This window comes from Tripterygium wilfordii, chromosome 5 (assembly GCF_013401445.1).
Source record: "Tripterygium wilfordii isolate XIE 37 chromosome 5, ASM1340144v1, whole genome shotgun sequence".
In the NCBI taxonomy this organism is placed as follows: domain Eukaryota; kingdom Viridiplantae; phylum Streptophyta; class Magnoliopsida; order Celastrales; family Celastraceae; genus Tripterygium; species Tripterygium wilfordii.
The window spans coordinates 12,191,342-12,216,422 of record NC_052236.1 but is presented as its reverse complement, the minus strand read 5'-3'; the positions used below and the strand labels follow the sequence as shown (position 1 = coordinate 12,216,422).

The window sequence follows — 25,081 nt, the reverse complement described above, 5'->3', positions numbered from 1 at the left end:
TCTTTCTTCTTTTTCTTCTTCTGGGTGAGTCATTCGATTTCATAATCTCTTTTAGTTCAGTGGATAGCTTCAGTTCATAACAAGCTTGAATTTTGCATTAAATTCATGGATTTCTGCAAAAAGAGGGCAATTTGAGCTCCTCAAAGTTTCAAAACCAGAACTTTAGGTTTGGGTCTAGGAAGTCATATCTCAAAAGGGGTAAAAAATGGGGGTGTAAAAAGCTAGCAGTAGTCCTCTTTTCAGGAGTTTTTTACCCAAATGACACCCTGACATATAATATGTCTCAATATAACACCCGGGTGAAAATATGTCAAAATAGCACTACACGCCACTGTCAGTGGCGTGTTCTTCATATGTTTTGAACGATCACGCCATCTCTGATGGCGTTGGCGTGACTGGTTGCTTTGTAAAGGTCACGCCAGGCGTGATCCTTTTTTAAAAAAAAAAAAATTAAATTTGTAAAAAAAATATCCTCTTGGTGGTATATATCCTCTTGGTCAATCACACAGATGTGGTCACATTTCCCGGGCAACTGACTTTACCATGCATCCATCCCAGTTGACGCAAGATGATGTTGGTCCATCCACTACTCCTATTGAATGGAGTAGGCACAGGAATATATGATTTCTCTAGTTTGCTTGAACCATATAACTAGTTATGTGTTTATTTTTCATATGTCTTTATGATGTATAGTTCGTATTTGATGAAATATTTTGCTGGATATGGATTTCTGGATATGCATCTGTATTTTTGGCATGTTGGTTTTTTTTTCCTTTTTTTTCCCTGTGTTTGTTGATCACGCCAACATGGTTGGCATGACTGAAGAAAAATGGATGATCATGCCAACGTTGTTGGCGTGATCATCATATTTCCCTGTGTTTGTTGATCACGCCAACATGGTTGGCGTGACCGAAGAAAAATGGATGATCACGCCAACAATGTTGGCGTGATCCAAAATATGTATTGGTCACTCCATTGCCAATGGAGTGACCAGTACATATTAGATCACGCCATCTCTGATGGCGTGATCGTCCAAAAATATACAAAGAACACGCCACACTGACAGTGGCGTGTAGTGCTATTTTGGCAAATATTTTCACTTGGGTGTTATATTGAGACATATTATTTGTCAGGGCGTCTTTTGGGTAAAAAACTCCTCTTTTCAGTCTTTTGGAGCTTGTACCTGAAACCAAGAAAGAAAACCTGGATTTTGAACTTCCAATGTATGACCCATCCAAGGGCCTTGTAGTAGACCTAGCAGTTATAGGATGCGGCCCGGCTGGGTTCACTGTAGCCTAGCAAGTTTCCGAGGCAGGACTTTCGGTTTGTTCAATCGACCCTTCTCCTGGATTGATTTGGCCAAACAATTATGGTGTTTGTGTGGATGAGTTTGAGGTTATGGACTTGCTTGATTGCCTTGATACAACCTGGTCTGGTGCTGCTGTGCTCATTGATGACAATGTCAAGAAAGATCTTGGAATGGGAGAGTTGACAGGAAGCAGTTGAAGTTCAAGATGTTACGAAAATGCATATCAAATGGAGTCAAGTTTCACCAAGCTAAAGTTATTAAGGTTATTCTCGATGCAACTGGTTTTTCTAGATGCCTTGTTCAGTATGATAAGCCTTATAATCCCAGCTACCAGGTGGCTTACAGGATATTGGCAGAGGTGGAAGAGCACCCATTTGATGTAGATAAAATGGTTTTCATGGATTGGAGAGATTCTCATCTGAATGACAGCCTGCAACTGAACAAAGGAACAGAAAGATCCCTACTTTTCTCAAAAGACAAGATATTTCTTGAAGAAACTTCACTCGTAGCTCGGCCAGGATTACCCATGAAAGATATCCAGGAAAGGTGGCTCGACTAAAGAACTTGGGCATAAAAGTGAAGAGCATTGAAGAAGATGAACATTGTGTGATTCCAATGGGTGGGCCTCTTCCTGTTCTCCCTTAGAGAATTGTTGGAATCGGTGGTACTGCTGGGATGGTTCATCCATCAATTGGGTATATGGTAGCTAGGACTCTTGCAGCCGCTCCCATCATTGCGAACTCTATAGTTCAGTACCTTGGTTCTGAAAGCTGTCCCGGGATGGTTCATCCATCAACTGGGTATACGGTAGCTAGGACTCTTGCAGCCGCTCCCATCATTGCGAATTCTATAGTTCAGTACCTTGGTTCTGACTTCTGAAAGCTTTCCCGGGATGGTTCATCCATCAACTGGGTTAGGTATATGGTAGCTAAGACTCTTGTAGCCGCTCCCATCATTGCGAATTCTATAGTTTAGTTCATCCATCAACTGGGTATATGGTAGCTAGGACTCTTGCAGCTGCTCCCATCGTTGCAAATTCTACAGTTCAGTACAGAGAGCTTTCAGCCGATGAATTGTCGGTAGAAGTTTGGAAAGATCTATTGCCTATAGAGACATGGAGACAGAATTCTTCTGTTTTGGCATGGATATTCTGCTCAAGCTTGATTTACAAGGCACCAGAAGGTTTTTTAATGCATTTTTTGATCTGGAACCTCGATATTGGCATGGATTCTTGTCGTCTCGACTGTTTCTGCCTATGGAGGGTTCATTTGCCGTCTGCATGATATGTTTGTTGATGCATCTGCGTCTTCAAGGTCACTGACTAGTGCTCAAAAATGTCCATAATAAATTACATTTACAACTCTTTAGCTTATTTAACGCTAAGGTCGGGAGTTCGAACTAGCTGGGCGTATTTCCTTGGGGTGGTTTCATGTGCTTGTCCACTTCCGGGGAGAGATTAAGAACTCATTTTTTCTGTATGAGTTTCAGTTCGTCAGCATGGGGCGTGTTGTTATAGCGGCTCGATGTTCATGGCTACGCAGCTGTCTAAAGGGCTGGGTGGTTCCTTGGTCACCAAACATTATGGATGAGAATTGTTAAAACAATTCATAACAAGTATACATGAAAGCTAAAGTAAGTACTGAAGTGAACCATTCATGGCTAATTGAATTGGCAAGGATGAATTCTTATTAGGGTCATACAAAAATTATCGATATAACCAAATCAATCAGTCGTTTCTTTTTTTAAAAAAATTACATATTTCTTTTAAGAATTGGCCAATAATCAATCGATCGATAAATCAATTGTACTGGATCTTTTCCACCCCAAATCCTTACAATGGAGAGACCCAAGTTCAACTCTCCACATTGATAACAGTAGTGGAGCAATCCAAGTACATTGGTAAGAGTTGAGTATATTGGTAAGAGTGGAGCGAAGCGAAGCAATCCAAGTACAAGGAGTTTACAAAGGCTTATGAGAATTAAGGAAAAACAAGTTCTCAAAACCGAGAGTTTACTCTCAACCCAACCTTTTCTTAATTCTATTAAGAATAAGGATTTCATCAAAGGCTAAAAGCATGTAATAGATTTAAATCGAAATGAAAGTTTTTTATAAAGTAATAGACTTATATTACCCCATATCCACAAATCAAGTTTTTCTTTTCAACTGGAGCAATTAATAAAAAAAACATATTTTATTTACAAAAATTAAAAAAAAAACATATTTAAAATCCATGAAAAAAATATATAGTTCGTATATATTTGAACATCCTTCTTGCCTAAGAAACCTTTTTTTTGTGTGTAAATGACAAAATAACTTTATATTTTAGGTGGAGAACGAAAATTTTCTATTTTTTGGGGTAATTTCGTATTTTGGTGTTTATCAAATCAACAATGACATCGCGACACGTGTACTGTTTCTCCTGGTTCTATTTCTTCATCTTCAACTCAAGGTCCTATATCTGGACAAAAAAAAAAAAAAAAAACTCAAGGTCCTATATTACGCGGTCTTTCTAGACTGAAATCTCTCAATACAGGGAAAAACCCTAAATCCCAAATCAATCGCCCTCGCTGTTTCTTCTTCTAATCTACTTCCGATTTCAAACAACAGTTAATCACTTTGCAAATGGAAGCGAAGGTCAGCGGATTCTTCGACTCTGTGGCTGCTTTCTTTGGGGGCGGTGATCAGATCCCATGGTGCGACGGCGACATCATCCACGTAATGATCTATATACTTTTATCGCTCTATATTGAGGTGTCTCTTTCTGTATCTGATTTGAAATTAACATGTCATGTGTGGCTTCCGGGAGAATTAAGTGACGCTTGTGAATAGTGATATGGAGATTGTAAGAATGGATGGATTTCTTGCTTGAGTTGGATTGGTGTTTCTTTGCTGGAAATTCATAGTATGCCTGCCCGTGAATTATGTTTATTGTGTGACTTTTGAAACTCCGTGGATCCGAATACAGTTTTTTTTTTTGGATTGTGTTGAATTTGGGTGTTTTAAGGTTGAACATGTATTAACTTCTTGGAGGATGGTTAAGCGTTTTCCCATGCTTTAGGAAATTTCTATTCTATGGTTTGTTTTCCTCATCCTTTGCATGTATAAACAAGTCAGCTATGTCGGTGTCCATGTCTACCAGGGCTAATGCTTAATATGGCAGCATCAGACAAAGTTATAGGTACTTGGAGTGGTTCTTGCGTCATCAGGGCATAAGGCTTTGAAACATTGGAAGAAAAATAAGTAATGAGATGGAACAGAACCTTGATTCACTTCAAGTACTGATTTGCCCAGTTCTACCAATGGACCTGCTAGGATTGGTTTTACTTATGTTTTTTTTTAAAATTACATGCTTGATTCTCGTTTCCCATATAGCGCAGCCTAGTGGAAAGGGAATGGAACTATGAGACTAGTTGTAACTAGGGAGATCTTAGTTTCGAATCTCATTTAATGTTATTAGATTTCATATGATGTAAGTGTTTTGTTTTGCTGGTGACTATTACTATCTCCTTGGTTTTAGTCTTCATGGGTGGCTCAATGGGGGCCATATCACGGAAAGTTTTGAGTCTTTTGACGTATTTAAGAAAAAAAAAAGGCCTCCTAGGATTTTGTATTCTTGTGGTGGCAAAGCAGTTGTTTCGCCCTTATGTTATTTATGTGAGAGGGTGATTCATGTGGCGCTGTGGTAAAGTTGCTACATAGAAAATTAAACATCGTAGGTCTAAACCCTCTATATTATAGGGGTAATGCAATATATAGAGGGGTAATGCAACTTAAACTTTTCCCTTCATTTACCCTTTTACTGCTATGGGGCATTTACTCGTTTAGAAATTGCATATTTTCTTGGCAGCTTTTCTGGGCATTTCATAAATTTTATTTTTGAACCTAGCCTTCCCTTGGCAGGGCTGTGAGAGAGAAGTTGCAGATGCTGCCGATGGTGACTCGGAGGACCTCAAGCGTGAGAGTATCATGCGTTTGTCGTGGGCTCTTGTTCACTCTAGAAAACCAGAAGATGTGCAGCGTGGGATAGCTATGCTTGAAGGTGAAGTAAATAACTAAACATACTACATAATCATAGTCATTTTCCATTGACGATCTCCAATATGTTTCTTGGAATGTGCTAGGACAGCTCCTTTATCTTTAGTGTATTTTAGGAAGCAAAGCTTCAAGTCATCATTTCTCTGCATGATCAATCCATGAATCGTCTATTTTACTTCTATGAAATCTCTGTTTCATCATTTTCTCTATCCCCCTATTTCTTCTGTTATAGCTCCATTTGCTCTTTCTTCTCACTTTCTTTTATTTGTTTGTCCGGGAAATCTTGTAGATGTATAATGTTTCTCCGTCATCGACTTTTCAATCTTCATAGCATATTTCATTTTCTCTTTATTTTATTTTAGTTATCTGGCTGTTGTTACTATGCAAACTGCTGCATAAAGTACAACTTTTTCAACTGATAGATTTGCTACCCTATGGCTATAGCTATGATATGTACTTTCTTTCTTGAGCTTGATAATATTCTTTTTTACAGCGTCCCTGGCCAACAATAGCACACCTTTGGAGCACAGGGAGAAGCTTTTTCTCTTGGCTGTTGGATACTATAGAAGTGGTAAATATTCAAGGAGCCGACAGCTTGTAGAACAATGTTTGGAGGTTTGCTCCTTGCCATTAATTTTGTTTCTGCTTTTTGAAATTTGAATCTCTTAATAATGTAAAATATCACAAGTTTTGTTTTGATTCATTGCACCACGCCAAGTCATGGAGTCTTGGCTACCAAAATTTTTGTAGAAAAAAAAGTCATAAATAGGCATCTTCCGCCAGCCCTTGAAGAGCTTCACTAGTTCAAGTGGTCAAGCTCCTCACCACCCCGTCTAAGCGCATTGTTTGAACCCCCCATCCCCATTGAACAATCAAACAAAATCTCTTTATAGGGGATAATGATTTGATTGATCTTCCCTCTGTTTTCTTAACATTTTATTCTGGGTTTGTAGATTGCACCCGATTGGAGGCAGGCGCTGTCCCTTAAGAAGGCAATTGAAGATAAAATAGCAAAGGGTAAGGCTTTGTAATGTCGTTGAGTTTTTTTCTGATATCATGACAGTTTCAAACTAGAGGATTTAATACGTTTGTTGCGTTGCAGATGGTGTTATTGGAATAGGCATTACTGCTACTGCCGTGGGAGTTATAGCTGCTGGTGTTGCTGCAGCATTGGCTCGCAAGAAATGACATTTGCCATCCGGGTGTTCGCCTACTTCTTTTTTTTGTGTGAAATTGACGTCTTAGATAAAGGATCTGAATATAGTAGGGTTTGCCTGTTGTCTAAACAGTCGCCATCTGTGAAATTAATGAATTGTTTTTGAAACAGAATATAGCCTCTGATTGTAAGGTGCAGTTTTTGGGCTTTGCTTGGAATGTAGTTTCAGGTTTGCACAAATGTTCGGACAGGTGTGAAACCAACAGTTCGGCCAGCCAGAGCATTCAGCCACACTGATATCCAGTGTGAACGACTGGCGAGTCCAGTAATGCTCTGTTCACTTTTTGTCATTTTATCTTCAATCCATCAGACGACACTCTGTCCAATAGATCTTTCCCTCCCCATCACGAATCTAATCAATCATCAAATGCATAATCAAAGGCAGAATTTTATCTGTCCTGGTGTGGGAGGTCTATGCACTTCAACTTGGCTTTCTAAGCAAAGCAAGAATAGAGCCACTGATTCTTAAGAGGACAAGCTTACTGATTATACAAGGTCTTGTTGAAAGGTGAACAAGTTAAAACCAGTGATAAAGCAGTTCTTGGAAGACCCAATGAGTCCCGTGGCGGCTACAGCCGTTTGTGATGGAAGAAAACAAGATTCCAGGCCAGCCACATAAGTGTCGAGGGGAATAAGATTGCTTACCTTTCTCCTCGCACATCATGTTGTAGATGAAGACTTGTGCATCTGCTTTACCGTTCTACGAAATGCTAAGCTGATGAAACTACATAGGTTGGGAAGTATTTTCAGTGTCCTCCAAGAATGTCACAGTTTATACTCCGTGGTCAGCTTCACTTTCAAGTACAATCAAACTTTATATGTTACCACACACACACACACACACACACACAAAAGCATACAAATTGAACAATAGAAATGATCATCAGCTTAATAAAGCAAGATTGAAATGCTTGTGGTACGGACACATAAAAAGAGCAGAAAGACGGAGTAACTTATATTCCCCAGACTGCTAATCTGATGTGGAGAGTGCTGAATGCAATACATCCTCAAGATACTTCTCAGCAGCAGCATACTGCCTTTTCTTGTCCTCAATTGCTAAAGCGGCTAAAGCTTTATCCTGCAAATGCCCAAAGAAAATGAGACCTCGAAAAGAAAATCACTATTTATCTTACAATGAACAGAATTGTATGCGTGGCATTCATGTTACGTCAACCATAGAATTACCGGAGGTAAGTCTTGGTAACTCCTCAGCGTCTCTAAGATGGGCTTAGTTTTCTTTTCTAGCTCTTTTCTGTGCTCAGCCATTTCAACCAACAGACCGTGGCTAATCTCTGGTGTGTAACCTACACGATTGAGAAGTGCCTGCGACAAAAGCTCTCTAGTATGAAATGCAGCAAATATTTTAAAAATGAAAGTAAGCTAGAGAATGAGCCAACCAATGACTTTATAAAAGAAAAACCTACAATGTCATACACCAAAATGTTCCCATATGCTTTATTTCAACACATATGTCATAATACATGTAACCGTCATAATTAAACACCTAAGTACTAGGAATTAGATATACTCCTGGCAGAAATAATATTTTCCATCCATTATCAAAATTGCCTTGGTAGTTTAATGCCTGAGAACTATCGCAGTTTCTCTGCTCACCATTGTTCAAAGAAAACATTTTCTGTTGATTTGCAAGTTATCATAATTATCTAAAACCAAAAGGAAATTGTTTCCTTTTTAATCAGTAACAAAGGAAACTCCTAGCATAAGGACTTACAAGAATGACACTCTTATTTATACTATACGATTACTGTTATTGATTCTTATGGATGAATATATTCCTTGCAGCTTCAACTTTCAATTCTATAAGTTGGCACTTGGCAGTGGTAACAGAGAATTGATACCTTGTAGTTTGAATACTGCTGCAGGTATTGGCGCTCCTTCGATCCCATGACTTGCAAGTTTGTCTTCCAATTCGCCATTTGAGCCTCACAAGGGGCAATCTCGTCCTCTAGTTGCGCAAGTGTTCTAGCACAATAAGTTCAGAGGAACATAAGAGATGATATTAATCATTTTGTAAAACGGGCTTTCTCTATAGACCTTCATAGAGTTCAGTGTTTTCTCAGGGTGGTGGAGTGAGAGAGACGGGGCATTTCAATACGTCCAGTCAACATTTCTTTCACCAACTTACCGTTTTAAATAAGTTAGCCTTGCTATGGCTTTCCGAGTGTAGTCAAGAAGAATTTTGGATTCCTTCTGCACTTTAGCCCTCTTCTCCTCCACTCCAATCTTTCTTAAAGAAATATCCCCCATTGCTACAAGAAAACTGAGTGCAATTTCCAAAGTTAGAATTTTTAAAAACCTAGAGAGAGAAGACAATGGCGCACAGAAATGAAATCTAACCTACTCAGTTCTGTGTCTCTTATATTCAACAAATTCGCCACATTTGCAAGAACTTGTGCTGATGCAACCACATTTGATGGCAAACTCTCCTGGGCTAATCCCCCATTCTCCAATATTTCCCTAATCCTCGCAGCTTCAGCAATATTATTCACAGAAAGATTGTTCTGTGAGTTAGTAATGAACAACAAAAAGCGTGTAAAAAATTCTTATTTAGCAACATTTTCTCTGCAGAAACCAATTTTTGCAGAAAAACAACTATCATCAATAGAAAAAATCAATGAAAAACAATTTTAAAGTACATCGTATTGTTCATGATATTGATTATGATTACCCTTCTGAGATAATAAACATCAAAATGTTGGTAAGTAAACTATAATTTGAGAACTACTCTCTACCAAAACCAAGTTTCAAACAAGAAAGAAACAAAACAAACAAGCTCTATGCATAACCAAATTCATTTAGCATCGACCATTCAGATCATCCTTGGCTCCTCAACCCTATCTAAGAAACAATGTTTAAGTCAAAAACAAATGTTAATGGGTATCTGTAAGAAAATCCCTAAATACCTTGCGAGCGGTACTCGGAGGCTTTTTGGCGGAAATCATTAGCGACAATGCTGGCAGCCTGGGTCTTGGCTTGTGAAACAGATGCTAAATTATACAAATGAGAGACACTGCGAGGAGTATACTCAAACTCAGGGACTTCTTTTCCAACAGCATCAAATTGAGAAGCAAGCCACGCCTTCACTTCTGCAATACGAGAAGCATCAGTACCCGATTTCGCAGCAGACGCTTCAGTTCCCGGAGGATCAATAACTCCGGAGATTATATCACTCATTTCTATCTGGTACTCACTGTCAAATTCGCCAAAACCTGCCGCACAAAGAAAATGTAGCAACGGATATCGATGCAATAGATTTAAATAGCAAAAAAGTTATCAACGACATCGAGAGAGAGGAGTTTTAGAGAATGCAGTCGAGAAACAAATTCTAGAACCAGTAGAGACGATACCTGAATCTGTCGCCGCCGGCTCTAGAGAGAGTGCCAGAGCGGGGAGATCTGAGTAATTTTTATTTTTATTTTTACTTAAATTCGAATAAAATTAAACAAAAAATGTTTGGTTTTTATTTTTATTTTTATTTTTAAAAAATATCTTTTTTTTCCAAGTAATTTTCTATTTTTCGTGTTTTCTAATTTTCTTTGCTGTGGACTGTGGAGTTGAAAGGAGAAAAGGGGAAAAAAAAAACAATTAATTGGTTTTAGACTAAAAAAATATTAATTTTAAAATGCTTTTTGGGTTTTTTTCCACATAAAAAGAATATTAATTGTCTCCAACATAAACTAAATTAATTTTTTATTAAGATAATTACATTCGTTGCCTTTGAGGCATTTTCTGAGTCTCACGCCGGACCAGAAGAACAAATTCAACCCGTGACCAAGGACAGATAATATTTGTTGATGTGTTTCGACAATATTTATTGACGTGTTTCGAGTTGGATTTCTGACAAGCTTCAAGGGAACATTGTTAATCATGAATTGAATTTGATAACCAAATAAGTTACTGACTGGATTTCTGAACAAAATGACTTCAAACAAGATCTATGCACGCACAACATATAGTACAAAGGGCCAGTCAAGTAAGTCCAGACATGCTTATGAACCACTTCCAATGCCCTCCAAGGGCCACCAACAAGCCAAGTCAAACAACTGTTGATATTTATCCAAGTCTAAAACATGTCCATTAGTCATAAAAAAGCAACCAGAAGTGTTTACACAAGTCTAAAAACCAACCATAATCTCTCTGATACAGAGTAAGAACTACAGCTAAAAAAGCATTACCAGACACACCGGTAAGTAACATGAGACTTGGTGATTCCAGTGTTGTATATAACTTTCACCACCTGCCCCCTCTGGAGTCCATAATATCGCGCTATTGCATCGGTCTTCAACATCCGAGGAAGCTGAATGATGTTATGAAAATATATGTGACCATAAATTTCAAACATCTATAAAGTTACGAGACAAGTTTGAAGTTTTTCTGTCGAGTTGTAAACGAACCTGCTTTTCTTCAATATTGTGGTTCTTTAAGAGGTTTCGTTTTTCTTCCTTGCTCAGAATCCGATGCTTTGGCTTCAACACATGCTTTGTGATGTTCACCAGCAAGTCGGTGATCTGGCAAGTGGCAACAAACCGATTCACGTTGAGACAGCGTATGCATAACATGGGAAACTTATTGTGCATAACATTAGACGCAAAAACCAACCAAAAAAGCAGTAACAGTCGAGTGACTGTGTTCTCATGATCCTGCTTAATGATCAAATTGCATTTATAATGAGAAGCCTCGTATAAACATACAAAAATACCCGACAATTGGAGCATAATACAAACACGTACTAGACATGATATTCAGAATAAATTCAAGAGGTAAACTAAGCATGAGATCAGGATAGCAGGAAACTACCAAACAGAGGAAACATGAACGGCAAAACAGGAGTTCACTTTAGCAGAGGGTATTAGCTACTCAACTCTTTATGCTACATAAAGTTGTGAATAGTTTGTGTAGTCTATTTACTATTCAAGCTGGCACTGGCTCCCGCTATCCTCTGGGTTCATTACCTTCATGAAAACATATCACAAAGACAAAAATTTGGCATTCTGCCATTGGGATTGTTCCCCCAAAGCATATGCATTTCAGGCTACCAATGAACACAAATTCCACAACCGCATCATAATAAGAGATATATCATACGCAAAGAGGTATACCACAACCACAACACGCAAAGCTCATTCACTTTTTGAAAATTCTTTCAATTAGTCATAACAGAACAAAGGGCCAAGAAATCCAGCTAGTCCACCACATGCACATCATCAAAGAAAATAAGCAAAACAGATCCGCAGCAACAAACCACCTGGAATATCTCAACTTTAAATGAGAAGAGATCCAAAGCTTTCAGGGCCGGATTGGTTATTCGATTTTCTATAATCAATATCATCCCACAATAGCTGTTGTGGTCACCAAGCTGACCTGCAAGATTGCGGATCATGTGAACTTTAACCACACCAGGGCCACTGAAAATGACCTTAATCTGCAATTAAAACAAGTTCAATATTAGTCATAAACTTATAACACACAGCAACAAAGTATTGCTAGACTACATCATCAAGTTATGCCTTTCTGTTGTGAATAATTTCCAATAATATATCTGCACGGAAAACACGACATAGAAACCAATGATGTACCCCTTGTTACATCAAATAATATTACTGGTATGAGGTGAAAAAATAATGAACCAAGTCACTGTGAAGATGGAAGGCACAAATCAAAAAGCTTTTTCATTCCATATCAAGTAAATGACAGTACTATCAAATGATGCAAATCCAGTAACAAAAATACAAAATATCAAATCTACGTTAGTTAGTTACTGATACAATATAATATCATAATCTATTTTTGATCAGAAGTTACATTAAGAGGAAAGAAAAAGAAGAACAGTAACTTGGTTCAGGTTCAAATTAGGGAAAGTACTCCATTAATAGTCACAATGTGATTGCAGCCCAATTCCCAAAAACAGAGAGAACACGTCAAAAAGAATAATTAGGGGCAGAAAATTTTTGAAAACATTTCTATTTAAGAACAGTAAATAACTAAATTGGGGGAAAAATCAATTTATTTGTCCAAGAATTCAAGAAAAGAAAGTAGTTGAAAAATAGCTCTAGTTCAGTCTTGCAATGGAGTTATGGGCATCCACTGTTACTTCACACCCAGTAATCCAAAACTATTTATGAACGAATCTTTCACTCAAACTGGTCCTGATGCAGCCATGTCAGACCCAGCAAGACCAAAGTCATAACCCCAGGAGTCTACAATTTCCGTCCAATTTATTTCCTTTGCTCGGCAATCAAACAGGATCTCAAAGACTAGCAAAATCAAAGATAAAGATAAATAACTTTCTTTTTTACCTTCTTAGAGGGATTAGATATGTGAGAGAACGAGACGTTGAGAAGATCGAGATTAGGGATCTGGCCGTAAATGGCTCGAAACTCTTGGAGAGTGAGCTGAATCTGCTCAATTGGAACCGCAAAGCGTCTATCTTTCAACATCTCCATCACTGTCCTCCGTGCCAGATAGTATCTGTGACTCTCCTTGCTACCTTCGTCCACATAGCTGCTCAGGCAAGGCCTGTGTGTTTCTGTACCGGCAACTTCTTCTTCTTCTCTCACAAATTCTTCCAGATCCATCTCTCCCTCTCTTTCCCCCACAGTATTGCCTGGTTCCATCAGGATTTTCTCTCTTCAGTTCCACTGACTAATGTGATCTGATGAGGTCGTCCTCAGTGTGGGTACAGTGAACTCGTCTTCTCTGTTTAAATTGGGTAGTTAACTTTTACAGGTGAGTCAGGTTAACCAGTTCTTGCAGTTCTGGTGGGATTGCGTGACGTAGCTTCTATCGAGGCATGTTAAAATCCACGCGACCTGAATAGCGCGTGCTATTCACGTCGGTCAAAGAAGATGGGCTAGACTGGGCCGATCCGGACCTCTTGAAATTGAATGGTTGGGCTTCTTTGTTGGGCCGTGTTAGGTTTTTTTTTTCGGACAATTGGCAATAAGAACACTTTAGACAACTTAATTGTAAAAAGGTCATGGACATTTTTAAAATTGTAAAAAAGTACAATTTAAGGGTAATTTGGTCATCTGACTTAAGATATTTTTTAGTTTATACCTACAATACCCTCCTCCTCCTCCTTCTTCTTCTTCTTCTCCCTCCAACTATCCAACTTCCTCTCTTTCTCTCCTTCTTCTCTACTAAAAGTTATCTCCTTCTTTCTCTTCTTCTTCTTCTTCTTCTTCTTCTTCTTCTTCTTCTTCTTCTTCTTGTTGTTCTCGATCTGAATTTGTTCTTCGTTGCCTTCTTCTTCGTTTTTGGTCGAGTTTCTCCTCTCTTCATCGCCTTCTTCGTCGTTGCTCAATCTGGACTGCGTCGAGTTGCTCTGCCTTGTTTTTGACAGATCTGGACGATGTTTCGTTGTTCAATCTGGGCTATGTTTTGTTTTTTTGCAGATCTGAACTCTGGTTCGTTTTTTGCAGAGATGTATCACTATAGTATCACTATAGTATCACCATAGTATCACCAACACCAAAAAATCACTAAAATGATACAATGAAACTAGTATGCATACTTCATCTTCCTAATTACTTTTCCTTTCTTGATTTTCTTTTCTTGGTTACCTCTCTTATTTGTTTTGGAAAAACATTTACAAGTGCAGAGATGTATCACTATAGTATCACCAACACCAAAAATTCATTAAAATGATGTAATTGAACCAATATGCATACTTCTTCTTCCTAATCACTTTTCCTTTCTTGGTTTTCTTTTCTTGGTTTGTACATCTCTTGCTCGTTTTGGATAAACATTTACAGCTGCAGAGATGCATCACTATAGTATCACCAACACCAAAAATCCACTAAAATGACATAATTGAACTAGAAAGACATGTAATGCAATCAAATTTACATTCTAACATTTATATCATCATTTTATAAGCAAAAGATATAAATTGAACATTAAATTGGATCTTCTATTTAAAAGTATCACTATTGTATCACAATTCGTGGAGAGAGAAAATCAAATTTGAGGTTATTTTGGTAAAAGATGATCCCAGTGTACTTTTTTAAAAGGATGTTTTAGTGACTGCACTTTTTTACAATTAAGTATAATCTGATGTACCGGCCTCCAAAAGTCCCTTTTTTTTTCAGTGAATTCTTTGCAGTCGTTGATGGGTACACAATTCTCAAGTCGAACAACACTCGAGAAAGGAAAAAAAAAACCCACCCTGACACCCAAAAACAGACACAAAACCTGCTACAAAATTGAACGAATTGAAAACACAACGATGAAATTAGATGTCCAAGGCACTGACCAACAAGAATAGATGAAACACTATCCTTCCATTGTGCTTCCCGCTTCCTATCCTAGGGATGTAAACCGTCGTTTAGGTCAGTTTTTTGAATACCCCTGACCTAATAACCGGTGCGAATAATCATTTATTAATGTGGATAATCATTTGTTGATGCCAATAATCGTTTCTTGATTCCGATAAATGTCATATGTATAACCAATAATTATTTATAGAAATGTTTATTTATCGGTACCGATAAACGTCATATGTGTAACTAATTATTATTTATAGAAATGTCTATTTACTGCTATCGATAATCGTTTTTCGTTGTCGACAATCGTTTATTGGTGCCAATAATCGGTTTTTGGTGCCAACAAACGTCATATGTGAAACCAATTATTATTTATAGAATTGTCTATCTATTGGTGCCGATAATCATTTCTTGGTGTCGATAAACGTCGTATGTCGAACTGATTATTATTTATAAAAATGTCTATTTATCGATGTTGATAATCATTTATCGGTATCAATAATCATTTATTGGTGTCAATAATCATTTATTGGTGCCAACAAACGTCATATGTGGAATCAATTATTATTTATAGAATTATCCATCTATCGGTGTCGATAATAATTTATTGGTACCGATAATTGTTCCTTGGTGCCAATAAACGTCATTTGTGGAATTGGTGTCTATAACCATTTGTTGGTACCAATAATCGTTTCTTGGTGCTAATAAACATCATATGTGGAATCAATTATTATTTATAAAAATGTCTATTTACCGATGTCGATAATCGTTTCTTGGTGCCGATAAACATCACATGTGGAACCAATTATTATTTGTAGAAATGTTTATTTATCAATGCCGATAATTGCTTCTTGGTGCCGATAAATGTCGTATGTGAATCGAATTATTATTTATAAAAATGTCTATTTACAGATGTCGATAATCATTTTTCAGTGTCGATAATTTTTTCTTGGTGCCAACAACCGTCATATGTGGAACCAACTATTATTTACAGAATAATCTATTTATCAGTGCTGATAATTGTTTCTTGATGACGATAAACGTCATATGTGGAACTAATTATTATTTATAGAAATGTCTATTTATCGATGCCGATAATCATTTTTCGAAGTCGATAATTATTTCTTAGTGCCAATAATCGTTTCTTGGTGTCTAACAAACGTCCTTATTGCCATGACAATTGACGACCAGATAAGGTACACATTACGGCCAGCCTGACCTCAGAGCATGGAGGCAATGGCCATTCAATTCAATATCAAGAAGCTAAAACACAATAACTTTTACAAAAGGAAACAAACACTGATATTGCGGTAGTCACAAGTTCAACTCCTACACCCACCAGTTTCAACATTATTTTCCACACAGACTTCGAACCGGCCTTACTTACCCCCAGCAGCGTAGAGCGGGTTGGCCTAGCTATTCTCATTAGTAGCAGCAACCAGGGCAACGAATCAAACCATTCTCATTACAATCCAAACACCTTCTCAACTTCCCCTCATCTTCCTCAAACACCTTTCTACTGCCATTACAGCTTTGGCATGGCAAGAACCTCGCATCCCCACAGCTCTCACAAACAAACCTAGGATCCCTTACAGGAAATCCCTCCAAAAGCTTTGTCAATTCACCAATCTCATTGAGCTGCCTGATCTCCTCCACACCCCCAACGTACTTTCCCCTGATAAACACTTGGGGCAAACTGACTGCTTTCCCCTTAACTGCACTCTGCAACTCTTTTCTGTACATGGAATCCATAGAAATATCCCTCTCTTCGACCGGAACCCGGAAACCCCTGAATATCATTCTAACTGCACAACAGTCTTCGTAAGTCTTTCGAATTCCTCTCAAACTAGTAAAATAAACCACAATCTTGTTCTCTGTTGCTGGTAGATGATATAAACTACTGACTGTTGATAGACTGCATATGGGACTAGACTCCATGGATTTTATGCTTTTGAGAGGGCTGTTGGTATAACCCAGTTGCCTAGATGACAATGCACGCCTGTAACTGGAAACCACATTTGGGTCTAACTTTGATAGCAGCGATTCCTCTGATAAATGCTTCCACAAGGGCTTTCTATCTTCAGAAACATTGACATTAGCAGAAATTGAAATGGGTTTCGCGGGAGACTCGATTTGACGGTCATGTTTGAACGAAATGGGATTTACAGATGGACCCATTTCGAGATCAAGTTCGTCATCAAGGCCGTCCATCAGCTCCCAGGTGTTGATGACCGAGTCAGGGGAGAATGACTCAACTGGAGGGTCTGGGATAGTCGAGTTTTCTGCCTTGTTACGGAGATCCTGGCAGTTCAAATTGGGTTTAATGGGGTCAATGAGGAGGAGAGAGCCATAGGTGGTGGAGGTGAGAGAAACAAGGTGGTGGGTGTCCCCTTTCTTCAAAGCTGGGTGGTGAACCAGAGGAGTAGGAAGAGAGAGAGCTCTAGGGAGTGGTGAAGAAAATGCAGAATCTAGAGATAAAGAAGAAGATGGGTTTTCTTCTAGGTTATCGTGGTGGAGGAGAGTATTGGGTCTTGAAGCAGAGCAGCCCATGAATGGCTGTCTCTGTTACGCTTCCTTTTGTGATTGGATTTTTCAACGCTGATTGAGAAAGTTCTTCTTTCTCTTTCACTCTACTTTCGGGTTTCTGGTGCCTTGCATTGGGAGAGACTCTGTGATGGGATTTTCTGTTTGGTTAGAGAGAAATGAGATGGATTGGGTTGTATTTTTTGGGAGGCTGTGATCAAAAGGAAGAAAAAGAAGGACAAAAGGCGTAATATGTTGGTGAAAGAGAGCTTTCAAAACAATTTGGCATTAGCTGTTATATCTTCAGCTTAGAGGTGAAAGATCTCTCATGTCGGGAGTTTGAATAGGTGAGACATAATTATTCATTTCTTTAAGTCTTTTTGGGTTTCTATAGCAAAGGTCCGATGACACCGACCTACTTTCTATAAGGGGTTAAGAGTCTTATTATGAGTTTTGGTCTAGTTTTATTTACAAACCAAACTTCTGTTCATAACTAAATTGATGGTCTATTGTGCTCACGTGATGATTGACCCGAATTTAAAAGTGCCCTACATATTATAAAGTAATCGTTTGGCTAGGCTTTTTATGTCAAAAAAAAATAAAGGACGGCTCTCAAGTAAATATGATGGCATGAATGTTGTTTCTTGCTTTAATGATGATGATGGTGAAGGTGATGATGAAATACCCTACCGGATTTTATTTGATGCTTACAATGTGTTTGATTAATGTCCTAAATGGGTTTTTGTGATTCTTCAATTGATAAAATTTGGAAACTTTCTTCTTCTAATAGAATCATCCAATAACCAAATCTTTTAATTAGGAAACAACAATGCCTAAAACAAAAAGGCTTTTGATGTTGTTTTGAAAAAGTTGGTCACTTTCATACTCTATTTTGAACCAATTTCTCTATCTCCTCAATTATGGGGTTGATTATGACTTTGTTTGTCATCTAACAAGTTTTTCCATCATTTTCTCTGCAACTGAAATCTTATAAAAGTTTGATTATACAAATAATGAACTCTATTTTGTATTCATGTGCAATGGCATAGTAAGAAAGAAGAAATAATTTCAAATATATTCAAGTTAAAATTTCAATTCTAATGCATACCACTTGGAAATAGTTGCGCCAGTTTAAAATGGAGCGTTTGACTTCATGCGAAATTCTTAACGTTATAAAGCCGGAGAAATATCTAACTAGGCTATCACTAAATGGTTTGCAGTGACATTCCAATGTTAATTTAACGAATAGTATCACCAGTTTAGAATAGAACTCTCGACTTCGGACGAGATTCTTTACTTCCCAAGTTCGGAGAGATAACCAACTCAGCTATGTATGGTTTGGATGAATTATGTAAAAATAGAACATGGCATCATAGGTGCCAACTGCCAAGGACTGAAATGGACATATGACAAATGGGTTGGACCACACCATTCAGCAATCTAGCCACTTTCAATCCAAGCATGACCACAGCTAAAATTGTTTGTCCTTGACTCTCACTTTCAATCCATTTCCATGCTCTGCACTTTTCAAATTTCAACCTTTTTCTTTATAGTTTTTGAAGGGGGAAATTTTCATGCTCACATGCAAAAGTATGCAATGTCAATATCAGCTGAGTGTCTATGTATCTCTGAATTACCCAATTTAATTTCCTTGTTAACAAGAACTGGGAAATTACTTTAGTGGGCCTCGCATGCATTCATCAATCATCACAACCATGCGACTGTTATGTAGCACTCGACTCGAGTGGATGGAGCCACAAGTCTCTGCAGTGTAAAATTTGGTGGTGTTAAGCGAGTTACCGAGTGAAGATGAGGTTAAGTCTCTTGTCCCACATCATCCAGGGGAATATGTAAATTACAGAATCTAATACGTTAAACTTTCAAACTAGTAACAAACGTTTTTATTGAGCTCAAACTAGTATGCATTGATGATGGGTCTAGAAATAGAAAGTTGTGAGGACAGTATAGATTGGTTTAAAGAGGATAAATTATTATTAATTCGGAGAAACGGGCTATTACAGATGGTATCAGAGCTGAGAGCACCCCAGGTTTACGGTGCCTGCAGAATAGTCAAGCCCCTGGGTAAAAAGTAACAGTTGAGAGAGAGAGAGAGTAGCAATGAGAAACAAAGCAGACCATCAATGCTTTGGCATGAATTCAAGGCACGCAGATTACAAAGCCTAGTGAGTAGTGCCTTTGTGTGCCCCCAAAAGAGAGAAGTGAAACTGAGCACAAAAACAAAATCATTGACAATCTCTCCCATATATGGCTTAGTAATTAGTCATCCAATAGTGTATCTTGAAGCCTGCAAAATTCTCATCCACTAATGAACCATTATTTAGTGTATATATATATATATATATATAAATTTGTCACCATGATGTAGCCTGGATCCCATATCGGATAGTGGTAGATTATAAATCGGGTTTATAAGGGTGGACAATTCTAACATTGGGTCCTTGTCCATCATTGTTAACCTAACTCCTTTTGCTTCGCTCCATTTCTCGGTTCAAGCATATACATTTGACAGCAACAAGTATGCACCTGAATTCTCTGGCTCCACTTCTAAAAGCTTTTTTGCAACCAGCTTCCTAGGTTTACATCCCCATGGACATGACAAGCAACAAGAAGTGCCCCTCTACACAGACGATGACAGCTTAGTCCCAATCTGTTTGATGAAATCAGTAGCATCTTTAAACCTCCCTACAAGAGCGCAAGTGATCCCATGTTTTTCATCGGGTCTGGGTAGAGACCAAAGATCTTGAGTGGTCGATTCGGCATAACTCAAACGATAAAGAAGTATCCTTAATTTGTTCATGCTCATTACAAGTTCGAAGTACTACTGTCCAGACGATAATGATAGTATCTTGTACCTGAATCGGTGATTGACCAAAACATGCCATGGAAAGACTCTACTAAGACAAAGATGGGCTGTCAAGAACGTAGAGAAGGTAGTTAAGTCTTTGTATAGACGAAGTTACCTTCTACACAATTGAAAGTTTGAAAACAATGCCTGTCAAAATGCTCATATCATCAGCCTCAGGCAATACACAAGTTGCAACATGTGCATTCACTGAACATATAATTCTCACAATTCTCAAATTTTGCATTTTTCTTCTCAAACTTTTCTCTTAGAAAAGATCTCACGCTTAATGTGTACACGAATATCTTCCTTCACTCGTAACAAATCTTAATGGACAGAACAATATTAACTCTATGCCCAATAAAGTACAATTTATATTTCGTCATCCTCCTCAAAGGGGTCACGTTCTGGATAGTCGCCAACCTGGGAAAATGGTATTATTGTAGAATCAGATTTTTAGACGAATCAAGCAGTAGAAATGTAGAATACAGGGGATCCGTTCAGAACAGAAGAATGAGTGGAAGTGCAAAGATGAGCAATGGTTCATAGCCAATGGGCGGCATTATACAGTAATATGTACTCATCTCATGCTAGCTGTGTAAGTTCCAATATAAGCATAGCCACAAAAACATTCTGGCATACAAAGTTACAAACCTTGACTTTGTCAGGCCTAACCATTGCGCCATGAAGTGGAGGGGCCTCAAAATAACGTGTTCCTTTTACCCTGCAACATGATCCAGATTTATTTTAATCACTGAAAATGTGATTCGTAACATCAATATCTCCCGTTGAAGAGAATTATTTTACTATCACTACTCGCTTAGAAAAAGCACCCAGGGTTCAGCAGGAATCATTAGGTGAGAATCTGTGTAATTGTAGCATATAAATCCAACAAGAATAAGACCTTAGTCTTAAAGGCATAAAAGTTCAATAATACAAGAAATATTGAAGCCAACTCAGATATGACCATTCAGAAACTAAAAATTGACATGATATTAAGACATTTCAGATAAACGAAGAATAATTTAGAGCAGCTGTAATTAGATTTAACTAAGATTGAAGTTTGCCTAGTAGTTGGGTTGTTTCCGGTAACCAAGGGGCCGTGGTTTAAATCTTGGAAACATTCTCTCTACATTGCGTGATTAATTTAGGACTAGGTACATCTTACCCTACCCTTCCCTAACCCGTCAACACTGCGAGAGCATTGTGCAATTGGAGTTGTTTCTCTCAAATTTTACCTGTAATTAGATTAATTATGTAATGGGGAATTTAAGCGATCAGCTACCAATAAGAGGGACAAATCAATTTCCAGTAAATAGAGCAGATATCCTAAAACCAGCTATGTAAGTAATTACAAGATGTTATAAATTACTTCAGTATTAACATTTCTACGATATTATACACTATGAGCCAAAAGATATAGGAGTGGGGTAATATGATTATCATTGATGTTATTTTTTATCTGGAGTTATTATATGAATTATTAAGCTTTGACATTGGTCAACTCATAAATTTTAAACGCTTTTTAGAATTCTGATAATGCGTCTAATGACTTATATTTTGCCAAATCTATCATTTTCCCCACTTCAAATAATTGAGAACTGCTGTTGGTAACTATATTCTGCATCACTCCATCCTTTTATCCTTCAGTAACACCAATTGATAACAAGTTACTCCTAAAAGACTTCAACATCACCACAAACAATATTGTAAAGAGAAACATCGACTCGGGTATAAGTAAGAGTGTAAGACAAAAAAAAAAACACTCCAAAGTTTCCAAGTGAATCAGAGAGAAGTGTTCACGTACATGCCATCATTTTTTCCCAAAGGTTCATCATACTGAATTCCAACCCAAAAACCAGGTGCAATAGATTCTGCCTGACCCACATACTTGACGACCCCTCTTTTCTCCCCAGGTTCAACTTCACATCTATCTCCGACCTAATTATTTAGAATTGCAAAAGAAAAGAGGGAAGAAAATGACAAAGTGAAATATAAGAAAAGGAAATAGTTATCTGATCTGTTTTCGGAATTAAATAAAATGCTGTGCACTTCATGATTAGATAACATAGCAAAGAATTGTGGTAGAGATTAATATATAGGCAGATATCTACAGCTAAAATTGCTAAAACCAAATGTGGATCCTCCAGAGAACTTTCACAATCACATAGATAGGCAGAAATCATTGCAGGGTATCTGCAGCTAAAATGCTAAAATCGAATGTGGACACTGCTGCCAAGTACCTCATACCACTATCACATTTACAGGATAGTTCCACAGGAAAAGAATGTCAGAAGCATATTTAAACAAGACTTTAGCATGAAATTTCCAGTCAAAAAGGATAACAGTCCGAAAGAAGAAGTTAAATTTTGAAGTACCAAAATCAGTTAGTTTGAAATTACTCAACATTCACCACTGACATTATCCAAGTTCTCTGTTAAAATAAATATCCAAATAGATGCTATAAAACTTGCAAGGTGTATGTATAGTTATAAGGATTAATTCACACTAGTCCTGCTCCAAGAATTCATTCACTAGTGATTCAAAATTTTCGATGACCAGCAGAAAGTAGATATACACTAACTGTGTAGTGTAAATAGTTCCCATTTCCACTTCAACTAAAAATTCTCAAAATTAAGAAGACGTATTCAAGCCTAGAAAGAATTAAAAGGTCAAAAAGTGTTCACTTTAAAAGAACGCAATTAAGAGATATTCTTATTTTTCCCAGCTTCATTGTGAAGCGAAACTCATTGTTGCAATATTCAAAATAGAACAATAAACACTTTGAACCATTCCCTTTGACAAACCATGGACTTATAGAAATCAAGAGCACTTTTAATTTTTAAACTGAGAGATTGAAAAGCAAGCCTTTTGCATTAATAAGCCACAGGTTTTCTTCAGTCATTGGTAAAATATTTTAACTGTTTCAAAAAGCTTACCTCTGCCAGTTTTACAAATCTACTAATGCCAAATGAGAAATACAGAGTAGCGAACCTTGATGTTTGCACAGAGCTCTTCCATATAGTTTTCTGATATCTGTAAATGTGGAAAGTAAAAATTAACTCAGTCCCTCATAATTGCCAGCTAATCCTATTAACTGCAGTCTGCAACTTACAACAGAACAAAGATAGTAATCATGCAGCCTTACTTTGGACTCAAAAGCTGATGGATTTTGAGATGCCAACTTTTCTTTGAATTTCCTGAAAGTGCCTGAAATGCATAAAAACTTTGCAATTGTTAGATAGTTATTGCTCCTACACCAATATAACAACAAAAGCACCAAAGTGAGTAAAACCTTGAACCTTGTAGTAAAGAAAGAAATGAAAAGAAATTTCAGAGCAAATCAAAATTCACAGATTCTGGGAGAGTCAAGAGCAAGGCAATTACCAGCAACCACATTAAGTATGTTCAATTCAATTAAAATGATTAAGCAGGGCCTACATAGTAAACTTCGTAAAAACAAGTTGAAGTTGGTTAATGAACAAACTGGGCCCAACTTCCACATTTGAAAAATGCAAGCTTATAGTTAATCCAAGTAAACAGATGCATGTCTGGAAAGGCTTGTCGTAATCTTCAAGACGCCATCAACATTCAAAGCTCCAAAATTCTCACTTGAAACAAGAGCAAAGAGTATTAAGATTTCATTAAGCTTTTAACTAATCTATTTACTTATTTTTGCATATTGCCGCACATGACTCACGCGCATCAGGTAAAGTTGAGACTTGAACTGGAGAATGCAATTCAAGTTTAAGAGAATTTCATCAGAGGTGAAGCTCGTGCTTTCCATTAAGATCAACTCCCATCAATCAAAACATAAATGTTCCAAAATCATAGACTTCTCCCCACAAAATTTGTAAATTTACCATCACGTTTCATGTAGGCTTCATCCGAAATGGAATACTTTTCAACCAGTGAAGTGTCCTCCAACCAGCCACCAGAGGTTACTGATGACGGATCAAGATCTATAACATGTATCCGATACCTAATTCAATTGAATCAATTAGCCCTTCAACACCATAAACCATATACAACTATTAAATAATCCATTTACATTGAACTGAAAACCCAGATATGCTGCATTGCAATCAAGCATTCAAAGCAAAACCCCTGATTCACATACAAAGTCAACTTTAAACTAAACCACTAACCCATCTAGAGGAGAGTAAAACCCGAAGGGTTTAGCATGATCGTCCAAATCAGAGATTTTACTGTTGGCGTCATCGTACAGCTCTAAGCGCATCGAGTTCATCGAGGTTCCGCATTTTTTCCACAGCTTCTCTTTAACAGCTTCAACCGTCATCTAGAACCAAAACATAAAACTGATAAGGCGACTACATTTCCACAACATTCGACTAACGAATCATATAGTTATTAGTTGATTTAAGGAGATCGGTACCTGAAGTGAGAAGCGAACTTCGGCAGAGAAGGACTTGAGGTTCGAGTGAGTGACTCGTAAGATTACCGAGTCGTCCCCCTGAATCTGCAAGCGAGATGCCATTTTTGTTCAGAGCAGCAAAAGAGTTCACCGGCGCCCGGTGATGGTCAGAGTCGCAGACTCGCGGTCCGATAAATGGGCCGACTAGGTGGACAAGTGACAAGACTGGACAGTAGACAATGCACTACAAAATCCAAATGGTCTTATTGGGCTTTGTTGGGCCCAACCTATATTCAGGTAATAGCGCAACGGTCAGCTCTATTTGCACTCACTATTTTTAAATTACACCCGGTAATATCTACACCCCTCAAAAAATGAAAAATATCTAAATATTATGATAAGCTAGGGATGGTTTGCTCAGCGGCGGTGTAGAGCTGGAGGACATTTTCAGTGATGTCGTGTTTGCAAAACTTCC

General features: G+C 37.8%; 6 protein-coding genes across 6 annotated transcripts; 2 read left to right on the top strand and 4 right to left on the bottom strand.

Moving 5' to 3' along the window:
• The first annotated feature begins 919 nt into the window (after positions 1 to 919).
• Positions 920 to 2,300, top strand: LOC119998643 (lycopene beta cyclase, chloroplastic/chromoplastic). The gene is given in 4 exon segments (XM_038845979.1): positions 920 to 993; positions 1,167 to 1,477; positions 1,480 to 1,854; positions 1,857 to 2,300. Coding segments are annotated over 4 exon segments (1,092 nt in total). The 3' UTR covers positions 2,189 to 2,300.
• A 1,479-nt stretch (positions 2,301 to 3,779) lies between these two features.
• Positions 3,780 to 6,740, top strand: LOC119998361 (mitochondrial fission 1 protein A-like). Its single transcript, XM_038845679.1, has 5 exons — positions 3,780 to 4,024; positions 5,210 to 5,348; positions 5,838 to 5,959; positions 6,298 to 6,361; positions 6,447 to 6,740. The coding sequence occupies exons 1-5, from the start codon at positions 3,932 to 3,934 to the stop codon at positions 6,530 to 6,532; spliced, it is 504 nt and encodes a 167-aa protein (XP_038701607.1). The 5' UTR covers positions 3,780 to 3,931; the 3' UTR covers positions 6,533 to 6,740.
• Positions 6,741 to 7,310: 570 nt separating this feature from the next.
• On the bottom strand, positions 7,311 to 10,074 carry LOC119998357 (AUGMIN subunit 1-like). The gene is made up of 7 exons (XM_038845674.1): positions 9,929 to 10,074; positions 9,485 to 9,790; positions 8,919 to 9,051; positions 8,707 to 8,841; positions 8,420 to 8,543; positions 7,746 to 7,883; positions 7,311 to 7,638 (listed from the first exon to the last, which is right to left on the bottom strand). The coding sequence occupies exons 2-7, from the start codon at positions 9,753 to 9,755 to the stop codon at positions 7,531 to 7,533; spliced, it is 909 nt and encodes a 302-aa protein (XP_038701602.1). The 5' UTR covers positions 9,756 to 9,790; positions 9,929 to 10,074; the 3' UTR covers positions 7,311 to 7,530.
• A 481-nt stretch (positions 10,075 to 10,555) lies between these two features.
• Positions 10,556 to 13,294, bottom strand: LOC119998359 (DNA-directed RNA polymerase V subunit 5A-like). Its single transcript, XM_038845676.1, has 4 exons — positions 12,878 to 13,294; positions 11,827 to 12,003; positions 10,976 to 11,089; positions 10,556 to 10,878 (listed from the first exon to the last, which is right to left on the bottom strand). Exons 1-4 carry the CDS (start codon positions 13,193 to 13,195, stop codon positions 10,753 to 10,755), a joined length of 735 nt encoding a protein of 244 aa, XP_038701604.1. The 5' UTR covers positions 13,196 to 13,294; the 3' UTR covers positions 10,556 to 10,752.
• A 2,728-nt stretch (positions 13,295 to 16,022) lies between these two features.
• Positions 16,023 to 17,631, bottom strand: LOC119998354 (uncharacterized protein At5g39865-like). The gene has a single exon (XM_038845666.1). The coding sequence runs from the start codon at positions 17,393 to 17,395 to the stop codon at positions 16,271 to 16,273; it is 1,125 nt and encodes a 374-aa protein (XP_038701594.1). The 5' UTR covers positions 17,396 to 17,631; the 3' UTR covers positions 16,023 to 16,270.
• Positions 17,632 to 20,311: 2,680 nt separating this feature from the next.
• LOC119998360 (tubulin-folding cofactor B) lies at positions 20,312 to 24,820 on the bottom strand. The gene is made up of 8 exons (XM_038845678.1): positions 24,628 to 24,820; positions 24,380 to 24,531; positions 24,095 to 24,213; positions 23,380 to 23,441; positions 23,226 to 23,267; positions 22,039 to 22,172; positions 20,886 to 20,955; positions 20,312 to 20,654 (listed from the first exon to the last, which is right to left on the bottom strand). The coding sequence occupies exons 1-8, from the start codon at positions 24,727 to 24,729 to the stop codon at positions 20,604 to 20,606; spliced, it is 732 nt and encodes a 243-aa protein (XP_038701606.1). The 5' UTR covers positions 24,730 to 24,820; the 3' UTR covers positions 20,312 to 20,603.
• Between the last annotated feature and the right edge of the window lie 261 nt (positions 24,821 to 25,081).